This window comes from Scardinius erythrophthalmus (assembly GCF_964197995.2).
Source record: "Scardinius erythrophthalmus genome assembly, chromosome: 15".
Taxonomy (NCBI): domain Eukaryota; kingdom Metazoa; phylum Chordata; class Actinopteri; order Cypriniformes; family Leuciscidae; genus Scardinius; species Scardinius erythrophthalmus.
The window spans coordinates 29962517-29987874 of NC_138235.1; the positions used below are offsets into that span (position 1 = coordinate 29962517).

Below are 25358 nucleotides of genomic sequence, written 5' to 3' on the forward strand. Positions count from 1 at the left end.
GCATACATCCACAAAACCAATCCCCCCAGCAATGGCGCCAGTACTGACACACAAACCAGAGAGGGAGTCAGTCTGTCATCGGAGGATGCAGAAGAGCAGACCGCCGGACAAACACTTTTGTTGTATTTGACACTGTTTTGATTGACAACATTAACTATAAACTAGTTCATTCGAAACAGCTATTTTTTTATGATTCATTTCAACCAATTTGAAAAACGTTTTGCATATCACTCAACTGTAAGAAAACTTTAGGAATTTTTTTTAGGATCAAACTAAAATGTATTTTACTACCAAAAAGCCATGAAATGCAGCATGGCCAGCAAAAATGTAGGCCTAACATTGAACCATATTTTCCATCAAAATACAAAATATTATTGATTGTTACTCAAAATGGGGTAACTTTGGTCATTAATAAATAAAATGACAAAGACAAATAAAAGGAGAACATTTTGAAGGAGAACATTATTACGGTTTTATAGTAGAAGCAAAACTGTAGTAACTTTGGTATTTTGGTGGAAACCATGTTACCATGGAAGTTTTGTCATTTTTAGGAGGGAGACTTAAGGGAACACTTTTGAGTGATTACTAAATGAATTAGTGAATCATTTTTTGATCCAGTTCACTAAAACAAAAAACTAAATGATTCACTATAATAAATTTTACTTCCAGTTACTGCCAAATACCAGTAATAACATTCAGATTGATGAGGGCGTGCAAAGCTTGATTGAAATCCATAATTATTTCTGCAATTCTGCTTGGTGTCACTTGTAGTGCAGAAATTACACACTTCCCGTTTATGATAACAAAACTGAGATGCCATAAAAAGTATATTACTTTAAAACCGTTTACAAATAGTTTAACTAAAAGCCATTTTACATGAGAACATTTCCACTATTTAAGCCATTTAAAGGGTTAGTTCACCCAAAAATTACAATTCTGTCATTAATTACTCACCCTTATGTTGTTCCAAACCCATAATACTTTTGTTCATCTTCAGAACACAAATGAAGATATTTTTAATGAAATCTGAGAGATTTCTGTCCCATCATTGACAGCAACTACCACTTTGATGCTTCAAAAATTTAATATAGAAATTTTCTGAAGATACAGAGTCGATTTAAATAATAAACAGATTTAATTTAGGATTTTATTCACATATAAACATTCATTAACGCACACATAAGTTGTGGTAAACGGAAGCTCAAGTATGTTTACTTGACGTGCGAGAACCAATGAGATTAATTCTCGTGTTACGCAGCACGTTTGAGCTTCAGCAAAAGAGTCTGTTCTCAAGCAGGTTCAATTGGGACTAAACGGCTCTATTCATATGAATTAGTTTCACGATCTCTTAATGAATCGTCAAAGTGGTAGTTGCATAGACTCTCTGTGTCAATGGACGAACAGAAATCTCTCAGATTTCATCAAAAAGATCTTCATTTGTGTTCCAAAGATGAACAAAAGTCTTTCAGGTCTGGAATAACATGAGGGTGAGTAAATGATGACAGAATTGTAATTTTTGGGTGAACTAACCCTTTAAGCCCAAGATAAAAAAAAAAAAAATAGTTAATGATCCAAAGGCCACTGTGATGGTCAAGTGTGCTAATAATGACAGGGTTGGCTGTTTTAACCCCAGTGAGGCAGTCGATGCACAGGCTCATATTTCAAGTAATGCCCTCACTTCTTTAACTAGGCTGCAACTGAACAAGTGTGACCTGAACCTGGCTGACAAGGACCAATCCATATCCTTGATTCAGGGGGTCATAGCTAAAGCTATCATGGGAGTGCTAATGATTTTTTCATTAGCTAATAGAAGCTCCGGTTTCGTTTATGCTTGTGAGTCTGTGAGTGAGAGAGAGTAAAAAACTGAGTATGTTATATTATTATTAAACTTTATAAAGATTATTAGTGTCATTAAGCGTCACGCAGTAAGTGGAATGCAAACATGAAAATTCTGTCATCATTTACTCACTTTCATGTCCTTCCAAACCTGTATGACTTTCTTCTGGAGAACACAAAAAGAAGATATTTTGGAGAACATTGGAACATTAAATATATATTTATAAGTGCTATTTATATACAATGAGACGAAACAGGTTGAAGTTGACAAAGATGAGTTTTACTTATTTGATTACGTATTACATACTTAAAGGGATAGTTCACCCAAAAAGGAAAATGCTGTCATCATTTACTCACCCTCAAGTTGTTTTAAACCTATATGCGTTTCTTTGTTCTGCTGAACACAAAAGATATTTTGAAGAATGTTGGTAACCAAACAGTTGATGGGCCCCCATTGACTTTTCCCATACTCTACCATATTCTTCAAAACATATTCTTTTGTGTTCAGCAGAACAAAGAAAGTCATACAGGTTTAAAACAACTTGAGGGTGAGTAAATGATGACACTATTTTCATTTTTGGGTGAACTATCCCTTTAACTATCTAATAATCCTTCATAGGAGTCTTGTTTACATCACACACACTCACACTGTGCACATTTAAATCTATAGCTATGATGTTTTTGTACAGAATCCGCATAAGTAATGTTACACCTGATGCACTGTCCTCCAACACGCCCCCAAAAAAACATGGGATCCCAGGCACAAACAATGCACACGCATACACACACACACACACATCATGCACTCATTCATACAGCAGTTCAAAATGATTAACTTGTTTTACCTCTTTTTGCCCTCGTGGAATTACCTCTCTCTCTTTCAGTCTCTGTTAATGCATTCTTTTATGTCATCTCGAGTTTCCTGGATTCTGCCATCGCCGTGGTAACCCCTCCCTCCTCTGGTCCCTCAGGTCCAGCCGGATGGGATGCTTTTGTGTAGCTGCCACATTTTTGGGGTAAAATGATCCCGTCCCCTTCACCCACACACACATACACACTCACACAGTCTGAGTATTTGTACAAATTTGGCATCACTTCAAAATGTAGGATTTAAAAAAGCATAGAGCGAGAGAGAGAGAGAAAGAGAGAGAGAGAGATAACCTCTTGCTCACAAATACTTCAGGCATCTGACCACAGATTCGTTCACTTAAATATAATAAATCATTACTTATATTCATACAACCATGGTTGTACCATCTGTGGTGCAGGTCATCATGGCCCTGACTACCTCAACAGCTGCTAAGCACACTCACCGGTAAGGACAGGGACACCAGGTGTGTGAGACACAATATGTATGCCTCCGTTTATAAAAGATGTGTGTCTGTTTCTTTTTCTCCTCTTCAAATGATATCGCTATAATCTCAGAAACCTCATATTGTGTTTCAGCACATTTATTTCTGATTGTGCAAATTTGTTTTTGTGCCTCTTTAAGAATGTAGGTGTGTTTGTGCGCACATTTGTGAGCGTCTCTGGGGGGTCATACCGTAATCCTCCAGTGTCTCTGCCGAATGTAAGTCCCTGAACGTCTCTAGTTTCTCTTAGTAAATGATCTGATTAAAAAAAGGTCTTTTCAGCCTGGAACGTCCCAAAAAAAGACAGCTTCAGAGAAAAGAAAAGAACAGAAACAAAGGGAAAGAGTGAGTGAAACGAAGACTTGGAAATGGGACAGAAAAAGCCATTCCAACGCCTGAAGCTAGAAACCACCAGACAATGGTAACATGTCTGCAAATAACTTACACCCACACATTAATGTTTTACGTAAACAGGTAGTTAATATTTTTAGATATATAAAATAAAGTGTTAATGGGGTTACATTTTATTAGTTATTTAAGTTTAAGTAATATTCAGACAATAGTTTTGAGACAATAGTCATTGTGAAGAGATATTTTTTATATTTTTTCCCATTACAATTGATATTGGTGATATATTTTAGCTCCAAACTAGGATGCATCTGATATGGCACTTAATTACAGTTCCTGGCCAATCACTCTCTGTATTGATTTGTAACAGGAGACTTGCCTGACTTGTGACCTTTTTCTCCAGCGGCATCATGGGAAATTGAGTTTAATTGATGAGAAGGCAGATGTGTGGATGACATCGCTTTACAGTTAAAAAAAAAACAGTTAAAATTTACTGACTTTTGTGCACTGTTATAATTAAAGCACTGCTGAAAAAAATCTAGATAACAAATATTAAAAGAAAAGAGTTAAAGGTAGAGTAGGCTATTTTCAGAGCGGCTAGCAATAGCAAGCTAGCTTTTAAAGCATTAGATCCCGCCCTCCCTACAGAGCATCTCCAAACTGCCACTCCTCCTCCAAAACACACGAATGTGTGCCTTAGGGAACAAACAAAACCATCATGAGAGATGGTGTTGAACATTACAATAATACTGAACATAAACAACTTAAAGAGCACTGACCTGTATCACTTGACTGTTGCAGATTCATTTCGGTGTTGATCGTTTTGCCATTGAAACACATACATTTGAGTCACAAACTGCTCCAACTATAATGTCACGAGTTTCCACCTCTTCCAAATTACGGTAGTTATGGCGTGAACGCAGCATAAGCTCATTGTTTTGGTTCAGGAGGAACTGTAAAAGGTGCATGCTGTTTTGGTTGCGAATGGTGACTGATGACGTGTGATGTCTGCGTGAGCTAGGAGGATGGATTTCGGGACCGAATGCAATGATTGGACGAACATTTTATGGTCCTACGCCTTCAATGGACAATATACATATAAATACATTTAGACCACTTAACTTGAATGTGAAAAAATCAGAATGTGAAAAAACTTTAATCCAGCATTACAAAAAATATTTCTGTAACAAATCACCTAACGTTACCCTGCCTTTAAATAATTTAGTGAACCTCAACAATTTTTTATTTGGTTTGTGGATAGTCGAGACATATTTTACATGTACATATCCTCTTTTTTTCCATTTTTGTAAAATTTAATACGACGTGACGTATATCCTGACTAATAGGCCCATTTATGCCAGCTGCCAATTTTTTAACATGGCCAATTTACCTCTCACAGATTTCACTAGGCCTACACATCTCCAATGTCAATGAACAGGCAAAGGGCATTAAGTGGACCTACTTTAATCCATACAAATTAGACGAAAAGTCGTCATAATCCCGAATTAATGAAACTGTCGCGTCCTCGTGCTGTCAGCGCAACGCTTGACGGTTTTTGGCGGCAAGCGCGTGCACTGGCGTGGATTATGTGAGCTGTGCCAGAAAGCTCTGGGGGCACGAGGCTCGTTCCCGCGTCCAACCAAACCATTGGCTGTGACGACCGGCTGCTCGACGGGTGTAACTCGAGCCCGCGGCCGCCCGTCAGTCAGAAATAAAAAATCATTTGTCCGCAGCGGGCGCGCGGCTTGATTAAATATTAATAGCGGGAGGGAGACTGTTATCCGGTGTCGCGTGAAAAATGATCCTTGGCCGCTCCGGAAGGGCATCGAGGCCTCACGGGTGTACAAACGGAGAAGCAGTGGAAGAACAAAGTATGAATAGGCCTACTTGAAACACTCACTCGAGGAACTAATAATGATAGTTTAGTTAGTAATCTCGCATCATTTTCATTGTGCACAAATATCAATACTACATCAAAGTATAGGCTACTAACCCAACAAAGTATACTTTGAGTATATATATATAAACATTAAACTGATTATTAGGTGATTGACTAATCAGGGTTATGTCTCTCTCATTCATCCAGGTACAGTGGATAAACATACAAAGGATCAGAGTGTCCGGCTGAGTTTATTTTTCACACTGCTTTCAAGAGGATTTCTTATTCTCTCGCTCTTTTTCTCTTCCCCTTACCTCACCTCACTTCCCCTCTACCTCTTCTTCGATCTGTCTCTCCATTGTCCTCCTTCCTGTCTGTCTCTCTCACTCTGTCTGTCGCTCTTTCTCCCTCAGTCTCGATTTGACCTTCACCATCTGCTTTGAATGAGAGCACTGTTCACTTTTGTTTAAAGGAACGCTAAAATCAGACATTCTCCCTGTCTCAGCCCAAACACAGTCTTATTACAGCGTTCATTGCTGGAGAGGAGGAACCTCACCCGCTCCCAATTATATTCAGAATTCCCCTCTCTCTCACACACACACATACACATACACACACACACACACTCACACACACATTTGCATGCTTATGCAGAAGTACTCTCAAACCATGCCGTCTTGACGCATCGTGCACACGTATAAACACAGAGCACATGGTTGGGGACACCCTGGAATATCACAGAGGTGGGAGACGTGAATGATTCCAGTCTTTAGGTTGGGAATTCCAGCTTTAATTGGATCCGTGTGGCTATCAGGGAGGTGTATGCTTAGCAGTATACAGTCACGTATACACCCACAGCTGAGCTTCAGTTAAAGAAAAGTGGGTGTAGAAACAGCATTTGTTGTTGTAGTTAGGGAAGAGATGGCTAAAAGTTTTACAAACGTTGATAGAGGGACTGGACAGAGAGAAATGTAAAAGGAGAAACAGTCATGCAGGAGTTAAAGGAATATTCTGGGTTAAAAAAAAACTCCTAGCTGTGAGGCATCTTACAATGGAAGTGAATGTGGCTAATCCGTAATTGTTAAAGTGGTTTCTTGCCTATTGTGATGTATAACTGAGTGAAACGGTTTCTCGAACAATAAATAAATGTAGGCCGTGACTTGATTTTGTCCATCAGGAATTGATTGAATCATTGTGGTTTACTATTGCTGTGATGTCATTTGAGTGACAGGTTGTCCTGCCCTCACTCCATCAAAAACACATCATGAGTGAATAGAGATGTTGCTGCAAGAAAGAGGGGAAATTAATTTGATTAAAGATTTAGAGGGCACATGAATTAAAAACAAAATAATGATGTGCACAGGTAAATCATTTATAATAAATACTGCAATAGTCCATAAAAAAGAAGAATAGGCTCTACGCACGACCGCTTCCGCGTTTTGTCTCAGCCCGCCCAGTTACATCCGGGGCTGCGTCGGAAGCCGTTTTTGCATTCGGTGGAGAAAATGGTAAATTACACACGCTGTTTACAAGAACTTCCAGCGGTTAACATGAATGATGTTAACTATATTGTGAGGCAGTTAGCTGTCACACCTAAGAAAGAGTAAGAAAGAGAAGGGCTTTATATATATATATATATATATATATATTTATTTATTTATTTTTTTTGCCACTAGTACACTTCGCTATAGAACCATAGACAGTAAAAGAAATGGACACAGCGACCCCATTGGAACTCAATTGAGACAAGTGAAGCCCATTTTTAGCGATTTCTTAGCACTTCCTTTCCTGACGCGCAGACTCAAACCGAGCAAAGCGTTACACGGACCACGTGAGCAACCCGTCTGTCTTCTAGTAGCTGTGCCAAGAGAAATCTGAATCATTCCCTTCCGAATCTTGCAGAGACGGAGAGTGTGAGTAGGAATTGTCCATGAGCATGGAGCAGGATCAACTTTTGCTTATTCTGATTAATTATATTGTCATTTTGCCTCTACGTCCCCCCAATTGCCAGCGAGCTTCTCCTCCTGTCCATACGGTAATCTCTCTAATGTGCGACAAAGAGTCGCTTGGTTATGACGCAATCGTTAGCCTACTTTTACAAAAACTGCTTCTACGGGGCCATAACATAAGCTACAAGGTAATGGAGCATTTTATACATTGTCGTGTTTCTTTAGAAATAAATAATGGACAAATGGAGTCTTCAAACGCCTCAGATGTAAAGTTATTCGCTGTCAAAGTGACGCCAAAATGAATGGAAGTCAATGGGATTGCTAACGCAAATGAAGTTCCGCTCAAGATGGCGGCACCCGGCCGACTTCAACTTCCGGTCGACTTCCTTCCCGCTTGTATAGAACGCGCTATGCGGAAGTAAAGACGCTGACTGAGATTCTACCGGAAATACGTTCGTGCATAGAGCGCATTGTCAATTTTGATTCCATGGTGACTTTAATATTCTATTTTAATAGTGTAGCCACAAGATGCAAACAATATATTGTTAAAGATTTTAGAGTGATACAATCATTAAAAAACTTTTTTTGTATGTGTAAATATCCAGTTTAAAAATTTCGTTGCCATCACAATATGACACATAACAGCACAACAATATTTTTTCAAAAGCACGCTTAAAAAAGCTACTTAAGGCTTGGTTTCACAGACAGGGCTTAAATTAAGCCAGTATTAGTCCTTAGTTCAATTAGGGCATTATAGCCTTTATAAACATGCCTTAGAAAAACATTTCTGGTGCGCATCTTGAGACAAAACAATGGCACTGACATATTTTAAGATATCAGTGCAAGTTGCTTTCAATTAAAACGCACAAACATGCATTTTAGTCTTGGACTAGGTTTAAGCTTTGTCTGTGAAACCGGGGTAATATGACCTAATATAACTAAGGCCTAATCCTGGCTTAATCTAAGCCCTGTCTGAAACAAGGCCATGAAACAGGAAAACAAAAGAAGAATTAGCTGCTGTTCATAACATTTCAGGCAAAAGATGATCATTTGCATTTGGCACCATTTCATCATATAATGTTAGTCACAAAATGTGAATGCTTGTCTACAGAGGTGTCTTTAATCTAGAGAACATAGAGAATGCTTACAAGAACAACTTTACGGCTCAAATAATAGGCCTACACAAGTTTTAACAGAATAATTAATGTAAGCAATTTTTTACAATTATAAGCGTCACATTTCTAAAAATGGACCCCATTCACTTTCATTGTAAGAGCCTCACCATAACTTACTTTATTTTTTAGAGAAAACAACTAATTATTTTTGTGGTAATCAACATTATGCCACAAATGCAGTCATCTGAGCTTGACTTGTAATGAACCCGTAATATTACTTGAAAAATCATATCTTACATATACAAACACCTGCTTATTCTCAAAAGACAGGATTCACAGTGAATTACTCTTCTACCGCACCACTCAATCAGTAATCACCCCCACCTGGACAAACATTTCACACCCTGTACACACGCACACGGTCATGTTCCAGTAACATTTACCTTGTGTGCCACTTATTCGCTGCACTTTCATCAGGGCAAAGTTTACAAGACTTTGCTGTGACCCACCCCTGACTGCACACTTATCCAAATGAGTCAAAACACAGACATATTCACTTCAATTTAAAATACACTTCTAATGAAATACTTATGAGATGAAGGTCAGTCTTTGTGTGTTTTTAATGTGCAGTGGACTGGGTTGAATTTAAAGCTCTTCAATCTGTGCATATGGTGGGGGCAGTTGAGAAGCTGGTCAATTTCACTCAAATTTAAGTAGTTTAGCCTTGATTCACCAGGAACATGCACACACACACACACACACACACACACACACACACACACACACACACACACACACACACACACACACACACACGCATTACCAACACACACATACAGACATAGCTGTGGGACTAAGTTTGGGGGGACTTCATACTCTTGTTTTTTTTTGGAGTGTGATTTTACAGCTTTATCTTAGTTCGAGTGTGTTTTTCTATTGCTGAAATTATTCATTTAATAGCAGATAAATAGATGATGCTGATGCACGCTTGCCATGGAAAGCCTATAGCTGAATTTTATATGGAAAGGGGTAAAAGAAATAAGAACTCATACCGTAGTTGCCTCTCTGATGTCTTACTGCCACCCAGTGGCCATTCAAGACACATTCATGCACTCATGTGGTGGCACAGTTCAAATGTGTTGTGAAGAACTGTATTATAGCTCCCCCTGCAGGACAAAGTTTATCCTGTAATGAGGAATTATTTATTTAATAATTTAATTTTTTAATACATTTTTAATTGCAACTTTTTATTTTATTTTATTTATTATTAAAATACATGTTAAGAAAGGGAAAATACATTTAACGTTTCTGGAGAAAAAATATAATTTTTTCACTGAAATAACTTGGTGTTGGATTTATTTTGAATTTATTTTGACATTTTCACTCAGAAATTGCTAGTAAATTTCACAAATAATTAAAAAGTGGCAAGTAGCACATTGAGTTGAACATGAATTTTGAAGTAGAAATACTGAAATAGTACTTTCTTGTAAAATGTACTCCAAATCTTTTGTATTTTTGTATTGGTGTATTTTTTATATTAAAAAAATATGATCCCAAATCATGTGAAAACCTGAAGCTTTTGCTAGTGTTATTTTAGCAGTGTTATTTTGTATCCCTATGTATTCAAACACCACTAACGTTAAAGATCATATATATTTTTAAATCACAGAGTATTATAATAATTATTTTTGTCATATCATCATTTATAGATGCATAGAATAATAATTTATGACATTTTCTACTTGATTTTATGAGTTTTCAAAAAGAGCAAATCAGCACCATGCAGGTTGTCAGTTTGGCAGCACTTTGGATTTATTAATCAACAATTAATAATTCACAATTAATCTTTTTCTTTTTAAAACTTTTCAGTTTTAGTGGGTTGATTTTTTTTTAAAGTAGGCTACCATAGGCTTCTCTTTGAATCAGCATCTGTTGTAAAACAAAATCATTGTAAGTATTTGTGCCTTCCTTACTATGCATGTGCACTTGGTCCTAATCCAGCTTGCAAAGTGAATGCATTGCTGCAGTGTTGTTGTTCTTCACGTCTCTGATGTAACCTAACCTACAGTGGCGAGACTGATTGAGCTCTTCAGTCGCTGTTCAGTGTTCAGGTGCTGAAATCTATTGTGTCATCATGATTGATGCAGTTTCTCTCAGACTGTAAGACAAAATTGCTCACAAATGGGCATTCTAAAAGTTATTGGTCATTTAGTTTCTGTATTGTTTTATGTCTAGTGTAGTATGAAGTTGTTAAGCCACTAGAAAAAAAAAACTTTTTTCAAAAGTATGAGTGAAGGTTGACATAACAGATCAGATACAATCCAGACACGAGCAGTTTAAACCAACGTCTAATGCTCATCATAAAATATAGCTGACACACACGCACTCTTATCTAGTTTTAGAGTATGTGCATCTAGACCACATGCCAATGTTCCCTCTCAAGAGACTTTAGAATCTCTATAAAAGAGAAGTTTGGGCAGCTGTCCAACAAAACAATTAGCCATATTCTCGCAGCACATGGGAAACCAGGGTCCACTTCATCTTTCTAATGACCGAGCCTCCCGGGCTCCTCCTCCTCCTCCCGCTGCCGGGCAGAGCGCAGCTGACCCGGGCACTGTTCAGTGTTCTCTGCGGTGGTCTTGCGCTGATGGAGCGACTGGACTAATCCGTGATGATATATATACGACGAACGTGCGCTTCGCACAGGAAATAAGGGGAACTCCTTTAAATAAAAATAAAAAGACGTTATTTTGGTTTTCAGGTGAAGACATAAAAAGATGACGAAGAAGGAGAGAAAGAAGTGTATCTTATTCTCTTATAGCCTAGGTGTGGAGAGCATTCCCGCTTCCCGTGAGAAAAATATGTCCCATAAAACTTATTAGCATGAGATATATTTGATGAAAATGAAAATGTCTAAGAATCTTTACAGACAATATCCGGTAACACATTAGTTTAGGGGTCCAATTCTCACTATTAACTATAGTTGCTTATTAGCATGCATACTAGGATGTTGGCTGTTTATTAGTAGGCTACTTATGAAGCACATATTAATGCCTTATTCTACATGACCTTATTCTACATTCCTAATCCTACCCAATACCTAAAGTTAACAACTACCTTACTAGTTATAAATAAGCAGTAATTATGAGTTTATTGAGGCAAAAGTCGTTAACAGTTAGTTAATAGTGAGAATTGTACCCTAGTCTAAAGTGTAAGCAAAAATCCTTCTCGGTTGTCATAAAAAAATCTACAAGTTACTGCTATGTTGCTTACATTTTACAAAACTGCATCTGTAATTGCCAATGTAATACGAATAATATTAATGTAGGCTATTAACTTCAGCGTGCTTTGTAGTCCAAAGGACAAAGAGAATATCATGTTTTATTATTCCCTCTGGGTTTTTAGATATATTTTTTTCTGGGGATTTTTTTTATATATATATAGGCTAGTAAAATAAAGCCTGTGCTGACTAACATAACTTAAAGAGACTTTGTTGCTTTGTTCTACAACATAAATTAGTCATTTTTAAAAATGTATTTTTTGAATATTTAAGCTTATTTCAAGCCTATAATAAGGGCTAAATAATCACAAGTGAGTATGTTCATGAAGAATTGCTAGCAATTTAAGTTGTGTGTGTGTGTGTGTGTGTGTGTGTGTGTGTGTGTGTGTGTGTGTGTGTTGTAGCCAACTGTAAAAAAACAAAAAACAAAAAACAAAAAAAAAATCATTCATAATCCACCATCCTACATTAGGGAACCCACATTAGCCTTGAAGAAAGGTCAACAAATTGGCGCCATGACAGCTCTATTTAAATAATAATTTGTACGTCAATATTCTGTCTGGGTTAGCCTTTAAAATATGCTCAAGTAAATACCAACACTGAGCGTCAAAACTTAACGAATAATAAAAAAATAGGCTAAAGAAGGCCTACAACTAAATAGGCTGTGGCAGTTAAAGTAACCGAAACATCACATTTAAGAACTCTTACACTGTAAGTAGGAAAGTATTTCTATAATCATATTTCATTTTAAGATTTATCAAAAGATTTCACAATGTTTAGAGCTGCTTTATTGCCCTGTATGTGTATGTGTGTGTGTGTGTGTGTGTGTGTGTGTGTGTGTGTGTGTGTGTGTGTGTGCTTAAGCCTCCCTCGCTCTCAGTCTCGCACAGATCACCCCTCAGACTCTCCTTACAATAACAGCGCGTGATGGATGGTGGCGGCGAGCTTGTTATTGTCTTGCGCCATCAAACCGTTTTGTCTCACCGCGCGGATTTCTGTAATTCTGTGAGAGAACAGTGATGACTAGTTTAATGTGGAATACAGTTATAAGCGCGGGGGCAGTGTTTTTCTAAGCTTTAAGGCCGCGGCGTGGCTGTGACATCGGACGTCCCATCAACGGTAACTCCGGGTAACTCGCTCCCCTCAGAGGAGTGACGCATAAATATCTGTCCGCGCGCTATAAACATAACGGTCACAACCCCGCGCGAAATTAAACAACGGCTGCACAGTGAGATTAAGAGCCGCGCGATTTACTGGTCTAAAAACAACTGACCTTAAACACGGACCACGTCAGCCTACATTTTGTTAAGGCATGACTACTTAAAAAAAGGGAACTATTTTTCAGAGTCGGGGGAGCCTAGGCTATGTTTCTAGATCACTATTAGTAGCGTTCTCTCTGATTTCCAAAACGGTTAAAGCTATGCTTATCTGATGACAGATATATCATGATAAAGAGAAGGTTTACGTTTCTTCCGATTAAGGGAATTAATCATGTTATCTCTTGCTGGCAGGGTGGCAGGGTGACATGTCCTCTCGCCAGAGATCTTGAGAGAAAAAGGTGGGGCGAAATGATAACAAGGTTCACACAGGTCAAAGCAAAGTGAATAAACACGAACTCTCCGTCCATGCTCGATCAAAGAGGTAACTTGCATCATTTGAAACTATAACATCAGTATTTTTATTTACAATTAGCCTATTCTGATGCCAACAGCAAAGGCGCGTGCATGTCACGCGCCATATTATCACCAAATCCTTATACGTGTAGTAATGATTTCTGGTGTTTTTTAATAAAAATAAAAAAGTGATGACAGAATATTTATAAAAACAGCGGAATAATAAAAAAAAATCACACATTGTTGCCTTGAACCAGCAAGGCCCAAGTGTGAATATTTAAATAGATATCAATTTCTCTTTACAGGAATGCGAGTGAGGATGTTGTCCCCAGTTATTCCCACTCGTGTGTTTGGATAGGAGATGACATGTTATTCTTTTTTAACTAAAATATTTCAAACAGGTCCATGTTTTAAGTCCATCTGTTGTCTCAGGAAGCTGTAGTCCCACATAAACGTGTCGAATTCAGGATTTCTTTAAGTTCATTTTCTGGTTTGCCCGCCACCATAAACGGCCACGTCTGTGGAAAAACATATGAATGAAAGTAAAATTAAAATGAGTAAGCACGTCAAATAACTGAAAAACGTATACGGTTGCTTTTTAATATTATATATATATGGTAAACATTACCTCGAGATTATACACAGATGATATTTCATACCATTTTGTCAAAATACTGTAACTGTCTATAAACTAGGCCTATTCACTGTAAAAAAAAAAAGAAATATATATATTTATAGTTTATTGTTAGTTAATACAACAAAGGAGATAGGAGGCCTAACACTTTTCAGAACATGCTATAATTTTAGGGCTGCTAATTTACCTTTATACACTATAAACAAATCAACATACTAAAATGGAAAACTTTTTTTTTACTTTCTGCATTCTTTAAGTAAAATCAACTACCGAATTAAAGGTTTCGACCATTTGAAAAATTCTGAAAGTTCATAAAAACGGTGGCGGAAATTGTTGTTAAATGATTGGAAACAAATATGTTGTTAATTATGTAAACATTTTACATTATACATAGGCTAGGCTACTATATAGAGGAGACCGTAAACGCATCTTGCTATTTTTTTTTTGTGCCAATTTTCAAAAAAGTCTCTCACCAGGTTGACCGGATGTATGTAGCCATTCTCGTATTTATCATTGGCGAGTATCTGTCGCAGGTGCGCGATGTAGCTGGAGGCCAGTCGCAGGGTGTCCAGCTTGGAGAGCTTGGTGTCCGGCGGAACCCACGGTAAAGTCGTCTTCAACCGGGAAAAGGCTTTGCTCAGCACGCGCATCCTCGCTCTCTCGCGCGCGTTCGCTGCGTTCCTCTGGACGTGCTTGCCCTCTTGGGCCACACCACTGGCCGCTGATTTGCGCATGGCGGCTGATTTGCGCCTCTTTCCCGTACATTCTGTCACCGATGCCCCTTCGCAGTTGGAGCTGTCCTCCGTGCTCTCGTTTGATGTCCCCGGGTCTTTACCGGAACCGAATTTCAAAAGACCATCCAGCAGCTCGGACTCGTGAAATTCATCCACTTCGCTGATGGAGCCGGTGGACATGTTTAGCTGGAGACGAGGATGATGGAGAAAGCTAGGACTGATTTGATGTAGTGGTTCTCTGAATGGACCTGGAGATAACGCAACTGCCTTCAGTTGAAACGTGTCATGCGCGAGCTTGAGGATGACCGTAACTTGTAACTCACGAGCTAAAGGATCTTACCATTTATCTCTCGTGCTCAGGGGCGTGCCCCCGCACGCGGCAAAATACTCCTATAGTGGAAGCAAAGACTAAACCTGCTCAGATAATACAATTATGCACCAGTTTTGCTGCGATATAGTGCATTATATAGCCTATAGGCTAGTTGTCATTTTTATCATGTAGCAGAAACAGAAAATCTCAAATTGTGATTTTACTTCTCTGCGCATTAATTCAGGTTAGGCTATTCGGAATAATTTGCTATATTAGTTTCAGGAATATAATTGGTATTCAAGGACATTACAACCACAATAAGCACCCATTCATTTAACAGAATAAATACTTTTAAATCAAGTTAAAATAATTGTAAATGTTTTTAATAAAGACAAAAACATTTCGAGCACAATTAAGCTTTTTTCTACCTTCATATTTAATAATAATTGAAGTTGAGGCAACGGAAATGACAACGTATTGAGAAACAATTTATTTTCAATTTATCTTCACACTTATTATGGCGGGTTTTTTTTATACTTTTTACATTATTAATAATAATGTATTATTATTGTTATAATAATAATTATTATTATCATTATTAAAACTTTACATTTAAAATATAATTCTACATTTTTAAAAACAAAGTATTTTGTGTTCCTGTCCTGATGTAGCTACTGTACAGTTTTGAAACTGCTGAAGGAAATGCTGTAAATGTCTGTTTCACGTTAATCATCAGCCAGGCGCGCCGCACTTGCTCTGATAATATATATATATATATATATATATATATATATATTATTATTATTATTTTTTTTTTTCAGTTGTCAGGTGGCATTTGCCTGAGGATTTTAATGGTGGGTCTCTGACCGCGCACTTGAACAGTGTGATTCATAAAATGGTACAGTGATGACCGCACGCGTAATCGCGCATTGCTCATGGGAGAGTCCGTGCTTTCAGCACCGATGCCCTCTAATAGGATCCCACGAGAAGCGTCTCAAATGGCCCACTGGCGCCTCCGGAGGGGCACGTGAAATGGATACTCCGCGTCCCAAAACCCCATGTTTTGCTTTTTTAATGGTACCCCACACCAGTCTCTAATACAACCAACTAATTCAAGCCTAAACATCCCGATCTTGGCGAGCTCTAAGTGGCGAGGTTGAAGGCGACTCAAGAGTGGTTTTAAAACAGGTGATGATTGCTAGGACACACGCGGGGTATCTGCTCTCTCCTCAGCATGCTAGTTAGTCCCCATCATCCTTAGATGCCCTTAGTAATAGTGACACACAGATTAAATAAATGCATACAATTGCAAAAAGAACAATAAAGTTCACATGCTAATTGCAAGCTTAGAGATTACCCAAGAAGGAGAGAGAGAATCTCCAGAGATCTGCCCTCTGACACTACAGAGTTCCGGTGTCTTAGAAACAGCATCTCTTCTCTCCCTCTGCCACAGCAAATTACCAAAGGTATTTTAACCTTGCCATAGTTCTTATTAACCTGACAGATGAATGGACAGATCTTGTTTCTTGCAAGAGCATATCAGATTTTACAGAGATTACAGGTGTGATAAACCAAACGAGAGTTGTTTTCAATAATCTTAAGAAAGAATTTACAGATGAATGCTCAGTGCAGGTATATAAAAAGTTTATTTTAATAGGGTCACGTACAGTCTTTGTGACTCTGTGAGTCTCTCTCTTTCGCTCCCTGGTGGGTGGGCTGGTTAAAAGAAAATAAAAGTGGGATATAAGATTAATCGTCCTGTCCTAATGCAGCATTATGTGAAGAGCTTAAAATAGCCACTGTTTTCTCAGACTGAGCTCTCTCATCTTCACCGACACTAAAACCCAGAAAGATAAAAAGACAGACTAATACAGAACAGTTCCTATTGCATTTAATAACATTCTAAAAAGGAACTCAGACATGACCTGAATAAATAATATTTACATATTTATTTATTATTTTAATATATTAAAAAATGCATTTTTAAAAAATTCGGCGATTATTACTATGACTTATAATAACAACAGCAGCAGCAATAATAAACAGTGAGACTGTATGTGGCCATAATCATTTCTTGATTTTTGACATCTATAAATATCTTTAAATTATGTTTGCTAAAAATAATTAAAAAGATAATTAAATATTTGAATATATATTCAATATATATTGCATTTTATGGAAATAACGACTATATATGATATCAATTTCAAAATTCTTTTGTAATCACTGACTGCATCCAAGATCTGTCTGTCTTTCTGTTCCTCTGGTGTAACGGTGACAGACAGCAGCAGGTGAACAGCAGTCTTTGTAAATGAAAAATGAATGAACAAATGCCACAGAATGTGATGTTCTCAGTGGTGTTAGTGGGGATATCACTAATTAGCTCTATAGGGTCAAAGGTTACTGGAAACTGGACACTCACATGTCCGCATCCGACTTAGAGCTCAAGCACACACACACTGACTCTTACTCTGTGACACACACACTCACACTCACACACAAACAGAAGAGGCGGTCACCCAATTCGCAAGATGACAGATACCAGCAACTGCACACACACTTAATCTTGCATGTACTTCAACGACACGCTCGCTACAACGTGGCGTCTAACAAATGGTGTTTCCAGGCCAGAACTAAACTCTAAGAAGGGAAAAAAATTTAAGTGACAACCTTGGTAAAAAAAAATAAAGAGATGAATTAGAATAACAAAACAAGACAAAAACGTTGATTTACCGGCTTGAATACAAATGATCCAGTTAGGCAGCACTTGGGTCAAACATTGTGGAGTCACTTAATAAAAACATAACACCTCGTGAAAGACTTTATAACTGACAAACTGTTTAATATAGATGGATCGTGTGGTTTTAAATGTTGCTTAAGGACTTTGTTTTTAAAAGAGGAAGCCTGACACATACAATACTTTGGAATGTACCAGACAAATCCGTGGGTTAGCGAAGATGTAGCTGTTTTGTTTAGATAATCATACAGTAATGTCTGTGCATCTGACCTGTAGGATGGTTACTGTGTCACAAGGGACATGGACGCAAGCGAGGAAAGAGATGAGGGCATGGAGTGCAGTCTGGGATGAACACTGACCTGGAATGGATCGGCTGTCAGATATTATCAAGATGTCTTGCAGCTGTGTTGTATTTGTGGATGTGTGTGTGGCTTGTGTTTGTGTTTGTGTGTGTTTTGGGGTAGGGAACCTGGGAGTGGCGGTGTTACTCCCCTGCATTAGAGCTGCTAACTGCCAAGGTCAATGTCCATAGTCGGAATGCAAGTGTTTTGCCTTGTCGCAAAGTTTTAGGGAGGACACACAACCCTGGACGTGAATATGTTTAAAAGAAAAGTACTTTGCGATGAAGGTTCTTCATAGAAGATTCTACAGTCTTGCTGAGTGTCATTGGCAGGTGTTGCTGAAAGCTGCTAAGCTTTTCTAAAGTCAAATGGTGATAGAATAGAACTAAAAACAATCTAACAAATATATGATAAATATAAAATGATGAATATGGTAACTTAATACAATTCACATGAAGATGGAAACATTAATTCATCTTTGGGGTGTATCTACTCCTTTTTCTAAAATGTCAGAACAGTGAATTTTTCCAAGCAGACACAAACACAAACATTAAAAATAATAAGACAAACACATTCCAATTTTAGATGACAAAGTGCAAGACGGAAAGGAAATACACACACACACACACACACACACACACACACACACACACACAGACACACACACACACACACACACACACACACACACACACACACACACACACACACATATATATATATATATATATATATGACAAACACATTATTTTTAGATGTATAGACACACATTCCAATATATATTAAAATGTTCATATATTTTAATTCTATTAAAATATTTTTAATAATATTATGTAAGAGAATTTAATAATATTATGTAACAGAATTTTATATATATATACACACACACACACACACACACACACACACAGCGTCAGGGCCAGCAAGGCCTTCTCTGCTGGCCTAAACACTATCAGAATCACTGACTCGTGCTTTAATATATTTTTTTCCATTAATGTGAATTAAATTATTCCAAATAGTACATTCTCTTTATTCCATAGCTTTTCTCTTGGTTGCACTGCTTCCAGTAGTGTTTATTTATGTGAGAGCTTTTATCCAATCATATTTCAGCCATCATGTGTTGCCAGGGTCAAAGAAATCTGCCTTGAGGACTTCAGAAGCAATAGTATGGGCGCCTGGTAATGAAATAAATGAAAATGAAAATAAATGAAATAAATGAATGGTAATGAAACTCTTGCTTTAACCAATCAGATAATCAGTCACATTTAATCAGCCAATCAGATTTCTATTTGACTGCACCGGGGCCATCTAGCATGTGTACAATAACGTCGGCATTTTCACGTCCTTTGATTGGATGGTCAGAGCGTGTACTTTTACTAGTAGTCAGAGCTAGCAAACAGTATTTATAGCGAACTGTATAAACTAAAATATATCCCTGTAGATTTACACAAATTAATGTTTCTCTCCCTCTTCGACCCCCAGCAGTTTCAAACCCGGAAAAAATTCCCTTAGCCTTATCCAGATTAAAGCACGGAACACTATTCGATCTGTCCCGGGTAAAAAACTATAGACAGGTAAAAACAGAATTATCTGACTGTAATGCACATAGATATATAAGGCTAGATGTCTTACAGCGGAGTCTCGAACGGCATCACCGGCGGCCATCTTGTCACAGGCAGGTTTTCTGGCGGGCTCTGTGGTACCTGATGTAAGGTGAGTGATCAGCACGAACACAAATCTTGACGGATTTACAAACGGTATTGTTTCTTACAAACGTTATTAACGTGGCTATAATTCTGGATGCTTGAACATGTTGAAATATATAATATTATAATTATTCATAAGTATACAGTGTCATAACTACATCTCGTTTATAACAAACCAACCCGTTTGAAAATCGGTAGAAAATTCCAACTCATTGTTGGAACTGGGACGCACAGACAACCTGTACAACAGAGTAATTGAAGTCTTATTGAGGAAAGAAATAAGGATGGATTTTGTGTAAAAAATAATCAGTAGTTTTGATGATATGCTAATGCTTATTTTTGTCCCCGTTTTTCCCGTGCTGAATATTATTTTCTTCTTATTTTTTCTTCTTACTTTTTTTTTTCAAACATTCATACTTTTGTAACGTCTGAAGAACGACAGACAAGGGAGGCTCCGTTTCTGAACTTTTTTAATCGGAACGCAAAACAACATGAACGCACCAGCCTCACTCGCTCGTTTCGCTCAACCCGGTGTTAACCCCGTAACTGCCGGTGCAAAATAAAACAGCAATTTCACAATTATAAAGAGTCTGTGCGCTATTAAAAGCTTATTAAGAGGTGGATTAATTCAGGTAAGACACCACTGAAGGCCTAGGTGTGAAATGCACCGCCTGCCACTGATATATAGCCTATAGGCCTATATACACAACATAATTTAGGCCTAAATTATGTGAATGGAATTTTTACAAGGCATATTGTCTGTGACCTTCAGAACTGTGAATACACAGGCGGTTCATCCAATCAGGAGGTAAGAAAACAGTTCAAAATGTAATAATTCTCACCAGGCAGTTCTTGATATGTTTATATAAAAGGAAGGCAGGCTCTCTAACGCTCACACTCTATGGGTTCATTTTAAAGTTGCGCATGTAGGGACGGCCAGGCCGGACAGATGTGGGGTCACCCCAAAGCTGTGTTTATGGGACGGTTTGTGAGATTGAGTCGAGGGTCTGATAAATCGATCGTGTGAGGCTGAGGTTATTTACGTTATATCTCTCACACGGCCAGAGATAAACGACTCTCTCCTCTATATAAGCTTCATCACACTCAACCTACTGCTCCTCTTCTCATCGCTTAAAGTCTATGCGCACACACATGCTCAAACTCACCAGGTGCATGAAACTTCATACTATGTGAACATGTGTAATTATGATAGAGACAGAGCGGGACAAATAGAAAGAAAGACAGAAATGGAAGGACACAATCTTTGGATGAGAGTACTGTGGGAGGGAGTCACATGGGACATATTTTCAAATGAGCAGAGCCAGCACAATTTATAAAGCTAAAGGTTTCTGTGTCCACAGAGAGTGTGTTATCATCAGGATGAGAGTACAGACCAGTGAGGCTAACAACCCCCAAACTTCCCAGCAAAACTCCAGTATCATGCCTCATGTGTTTAAAAGATCATGTCTGTGTCACTCTCTTCAAATCTCTTCACGCCTTGCCTATTAGGCTGTGGAAGAACCTTTTGGTTCAGATATATCTAGTCAGTGAAATGAGTAGCCCAACTGTTAGCAACCACCCAAAGCTCAGTAATGCCCTTGTAATGCCCTAAATCTATTCAGAATAACTTAGCAACCACATAGTAACACCCTCATGATTTATTTCCATATCTAAGATCTACCTGGAACTTAAACCCAACCTCATGTATACAGTGTCTCCTATCAACAAGAAATATTCCTTATATGTTTCATGTTCGCTTGTTCTTAGACAGTACACAAGTCGAAATAAGTCTAAAAACAGGTTTGACACACATAATCTTATACAGCACTATAACACTCACAAACTTCTGTTTTCCACTCACACATACTGTACTTCTGATTTTTCCCAACATTAGTGGCTGTGTTTTTGCCAGTCGGCCCATTAGCGGGATAATGAGAGGAAGAGAGCTGGCTCTGTGCTGCTTGTTTCGTAATGCTGCATCTGTGACTCATAGCTCAAACACACATACACAACTCATACTCCAGCATCATACTTCCATCAGTCTGTTTGACAAGCCTGACACCACTTGTTTATGTCTGCAAACAGGAATTAATATCATGCAATAAAAAATATGAGGAGGGAAATGCTAGTGTGAAAGATTTGGATAGATGAAGCACTTTTTTCTCCTCATCAGAGGTCAAGGGTCAGTTTCCCGATAGAAACGCTAAAGCACTATCTTGATGTCTACCGTTTAATGTGATGGGTTCTGCGCTTATACATGTGTGCATATGCTCCCACGTTCACTCCTCACGCTGTCTTATCACCAAAAATTAGCCTGAAAGCTTGGCCTGCCAAATATCTTTATGGTAATGAGCAGTTCTGAGGTTGGTTCTGACCCACTCCCAGGAAGCCTAGATATCAGTATGGTTCAGATGGAGCTCTCTTGGGCTTCTGCGGCGCTGAGCTCACGGCGTGGAGCTGATAACCAGGCAGAAAGGCAGACTGGAGTCCGCCGGTTTTCCGCCAAGCCGGGGAGAAGCCCTATCGCAGCAGTGATAGAGAGGACATGATGACTGCCTCAAATGCAATATGTCTCGAACTCCTACGTTATGATACTACACATGACTGCCTCCCTATTCTCACGCACAAACACACTTTCTTTTTATTTTCTATAGATTCCCATCCACATGGCCTATCAGTTCATATATGGAGTCCCTCCTTTAAACTGCTCCCCTCCACGCTCTAGGTTTGAATTAAAACGTCTTAAAGCACAATGCAATAATACAAACCTTTAATTTTGGGGATTCTCAAAAAAAAAACATTGTGTGCTGGTGTTTTAAAATAACCAAGATTCCCTTTTGCTCTTCACATTTTCTCCAAAAAATTCAGCACATATTTTTATGTCTCCTTGTTATGTTTATGAGAGTTCATGAGGGAAGTGAATGAATTGTTTCCCAAACGCACCGTAATCCTAATTAGATCGTAGAAACCATTGTTACCAATGTGGTCTATGATTTAGGCTTACCATGCTTACCAAATGCAACCTTGAAATCACACAAATCACATAGACCACTTTCACAATATACTGCTTTTGTGTCATTTTTAAGCTTCAAACCTCTAGTCCATTCATAGTAACTACATGGAAAACTGCAGAACTTTTGTGTTAAACAAGGAGAAAGCAAGCCATGCGGGTTTGGAACGACATGAGGATGAGTAAATTATGACAAAATGTAATTTTTTTTGGTGAACTATTCCTTTAAAACTCAATTTAAAGTGGTCAGATCTGAATCTGTGGCATATAGCTCTTTCCAATGGACTGCAATATTTGTAAATCTAAGGGTCAGAGCAGAGACTGAACCCCCAAAACTGCCACTTCAAAATCCTTCATCACTCTGTCAGATGGGGTTGATCTAATGCGCTCTAATGCCTTCCAAAAGGATGTTACTACAGGAAGGAACACGAGGAGAGAGAAGTGGTCTCTGGGGGGCGTGTGTGTGTGTGTGTGTGAACCCTAAATGTGTGCATCAAAGTGGGCAATGGTTCAAGGGGATGTTGCAGTAAGCGGCAAAGTCTATCAATCAATAATGTACTTCATTACACACACACTCGTTTCACAATGATTTATGTGGACATTCCATAGACATAATGATTTTTATACTGTACAAACTGTATATTCTATCTTTCTACACTACCCCTAACACACACACTTACCTAAGACATGCAAAACCATTCAAAAGTCTAAGGACATTAAGATGTTTACTACAGTAAAAACAGTTATGGACTTTGGTCCCCATAACGTACGGAATACCACACATACACAAACACACACACGCACGCATGCATGCACGCATTTACACTGGTGAACCATAAACCATCGTTTTACATAAAGCTGGTTTTGTCAGATTTAGGTAACTTTGTCGCTTAAGTATAGCTAAGTAAAGCCACACATCATTTAGGTGTGGAGTAACTGAGGATTGAGGGTCATTAAAACACAATCGCTGCCCTTTGTTTTCCGCCCCGTTCGTCCTCTCCAGTTTTTCATTATCTCCATCTGTTCTTACCACTGAATGCAATGTCATTCCCAGTGACCCTAAAAAGCTAAACTGCTAAATCTTTTCTTCCTCCGAACATATTTGTTACTATTTTGTTTAGTTGGCGGCATTTACATTTTTATCTTTGTTTATTGTCTGTCTAGCACAGCGTTAAGTGTGTGTCTGCTTCTCAAGAGACCAGCTGCAGGCGTTACACTTCCCATGTTCACAAACGCTCTAACACTCTCTCTATGGAACTGAAGCTACGTTCATTAAATAGGTATTTGAGCTCTGTTGTACAGAGATGAGGTGAGCGATGACTGATGATTGAGACGTTTTATTTAACGCCAACACTTTGGGATATTCAAGACTGAGTGATTCATGTATAATGAGTCTCTCTCTCACTCCCTCACATACACATGCACTCAACATAGTAAGACAGACACTCGGATACATATAAACTCCTTATACATTTTCCGATTCCTCCCCACGGTCCTTTCATCCTTCTCTCACTCTATAAACATGACAGAATTTAGCTGATGAACGAAGTTGAACTCATACAGTGTGGAGTAACACTCATGCTAATGACATACACATTCACACACCTAGATAGTTGTCTCTTAAAGGAACAGTTTACACACACAAAAAAGGAAATTGTCATTCCAAACCCACCTTTCGCATCTTCACCTTTCGGATCTTCAAAATCAAAGATACATTTGTGTGAGCAAAAGAAAGAAATTGCCATTGTTATTTACAAAAAATCTCTAAAATTGATTTTGCTTCTTTGTTCAATTCAAACTTGAGTACATGTTTCTCTATCACACCAGTCAATGACTTCAATGCTGATTGGTAACAAAACAACCGATGACGTGATGTTAAACTTGACTGAATTGAACTCAAGCTCTAAGGAGTTTCGAGAGTAACAACCTACTCCAAATAAGCTTTGCTCCTTGAAATGAATCCACCAAAAAATCATTCAAATATCTTGCCAACATGTGAATTTTTCCCCTTAAACATCACTCTAGTTTCTCTTCAGCATAACTTCAGGATCCGCGAGGCACTCCTGCCAAATATTTTGATAACTGTCAGTGAATAACTTGCGCAGTAAATCTGCATCATGGCCAGATTTCAAACTTAGTTTATCTGATTCATCCACACATTCACTCAAAGTGCAGCCGGTCAGAGTTTTTCCAAACAAGCACAAAAATGCTTGATGTCTCCAAAATGCATCGTCTTCCCATCAACATGGTGGACAGAGTTCAGGCCAAGAGTCTGCGGCGGAAAGAAAACAAGTTGAGTGTTTGAGCTACACTTCTTAGGAAACCTCCTTGGGTCAAAGGTCAAACTATCTCTCAAAGCGTGTGTCTATTTCCATCCTCTGTACGAGTTCTCTGCATCTTCTGCCTTGTTCCTTTTTGTTGCTCATGTTTATCTTGAAATAATGAAATATTAGCTATTTTAATCTAATTGAAATGCCTCATAGATTTGTATATGGGTTTGGCACACGAGACCTG

At 38.3% G+C, this 25358-nt stretch overlaps 1 protein-coding gene across 2 annotated transcripts; it reads right to left on the minus strand.

The window, feature by feature from the left end:
- Window positions 1-13416: 13416 nt before the first annotated feature.
- Window positions 13417-15180, minus strand: tcf21 (transcription factor 21). 2 transcript variants are annotated; one of them, XR_014031634.1, is made up of 3 exons: window positions 14480-15106; window positions 14001-14076; window positions 13417-13890 (listed from the first exon to the last, which is right to left on the minus strand). XR_014031634.1 is itself a non-coding variant. In XM_081385696.1 (2 exons), the coding sequence occupies exons 1-2, from the start codon at window positions 14918-14920 to the stop codon at window positions 13801-13803; spliced, it is 531 nt and encodes a 176-aa protein (XP_081241822.1). In that variant the 5' UTR covers window positions 14921-15180; the 3' UTR covers window positions 13417-13800. The 2 variants fall into 2 exon arrangements, 1 of the variants encoding a protein (XP_081241822.1); XM_081385696.1 differs by lacking the exon at window positions 14001-14076 and having other exon boundaries at window positions 14480-15180.
- Between the last annotated feature and the right edge of the window lie 10178 nt (window positions 15181-25358).

Excerpts from the sequence above, each read along its gene's own strand:
- tcf21 (XM_081385696.1), bottom strand. The coding sequence starts at position 14,920 with ATGTCCACCGGCTCCATCAGCGAAGTGGATGAATTTCACGAGTCCGAG. Across the intron at positions 13,891-14,479 it reads ACATACATCCGGTCAACCTG|ACGTGGCCGTTTATGGTGGC; the intron begins GTGAGAGACTTT and ends GTTTTTCCACAG.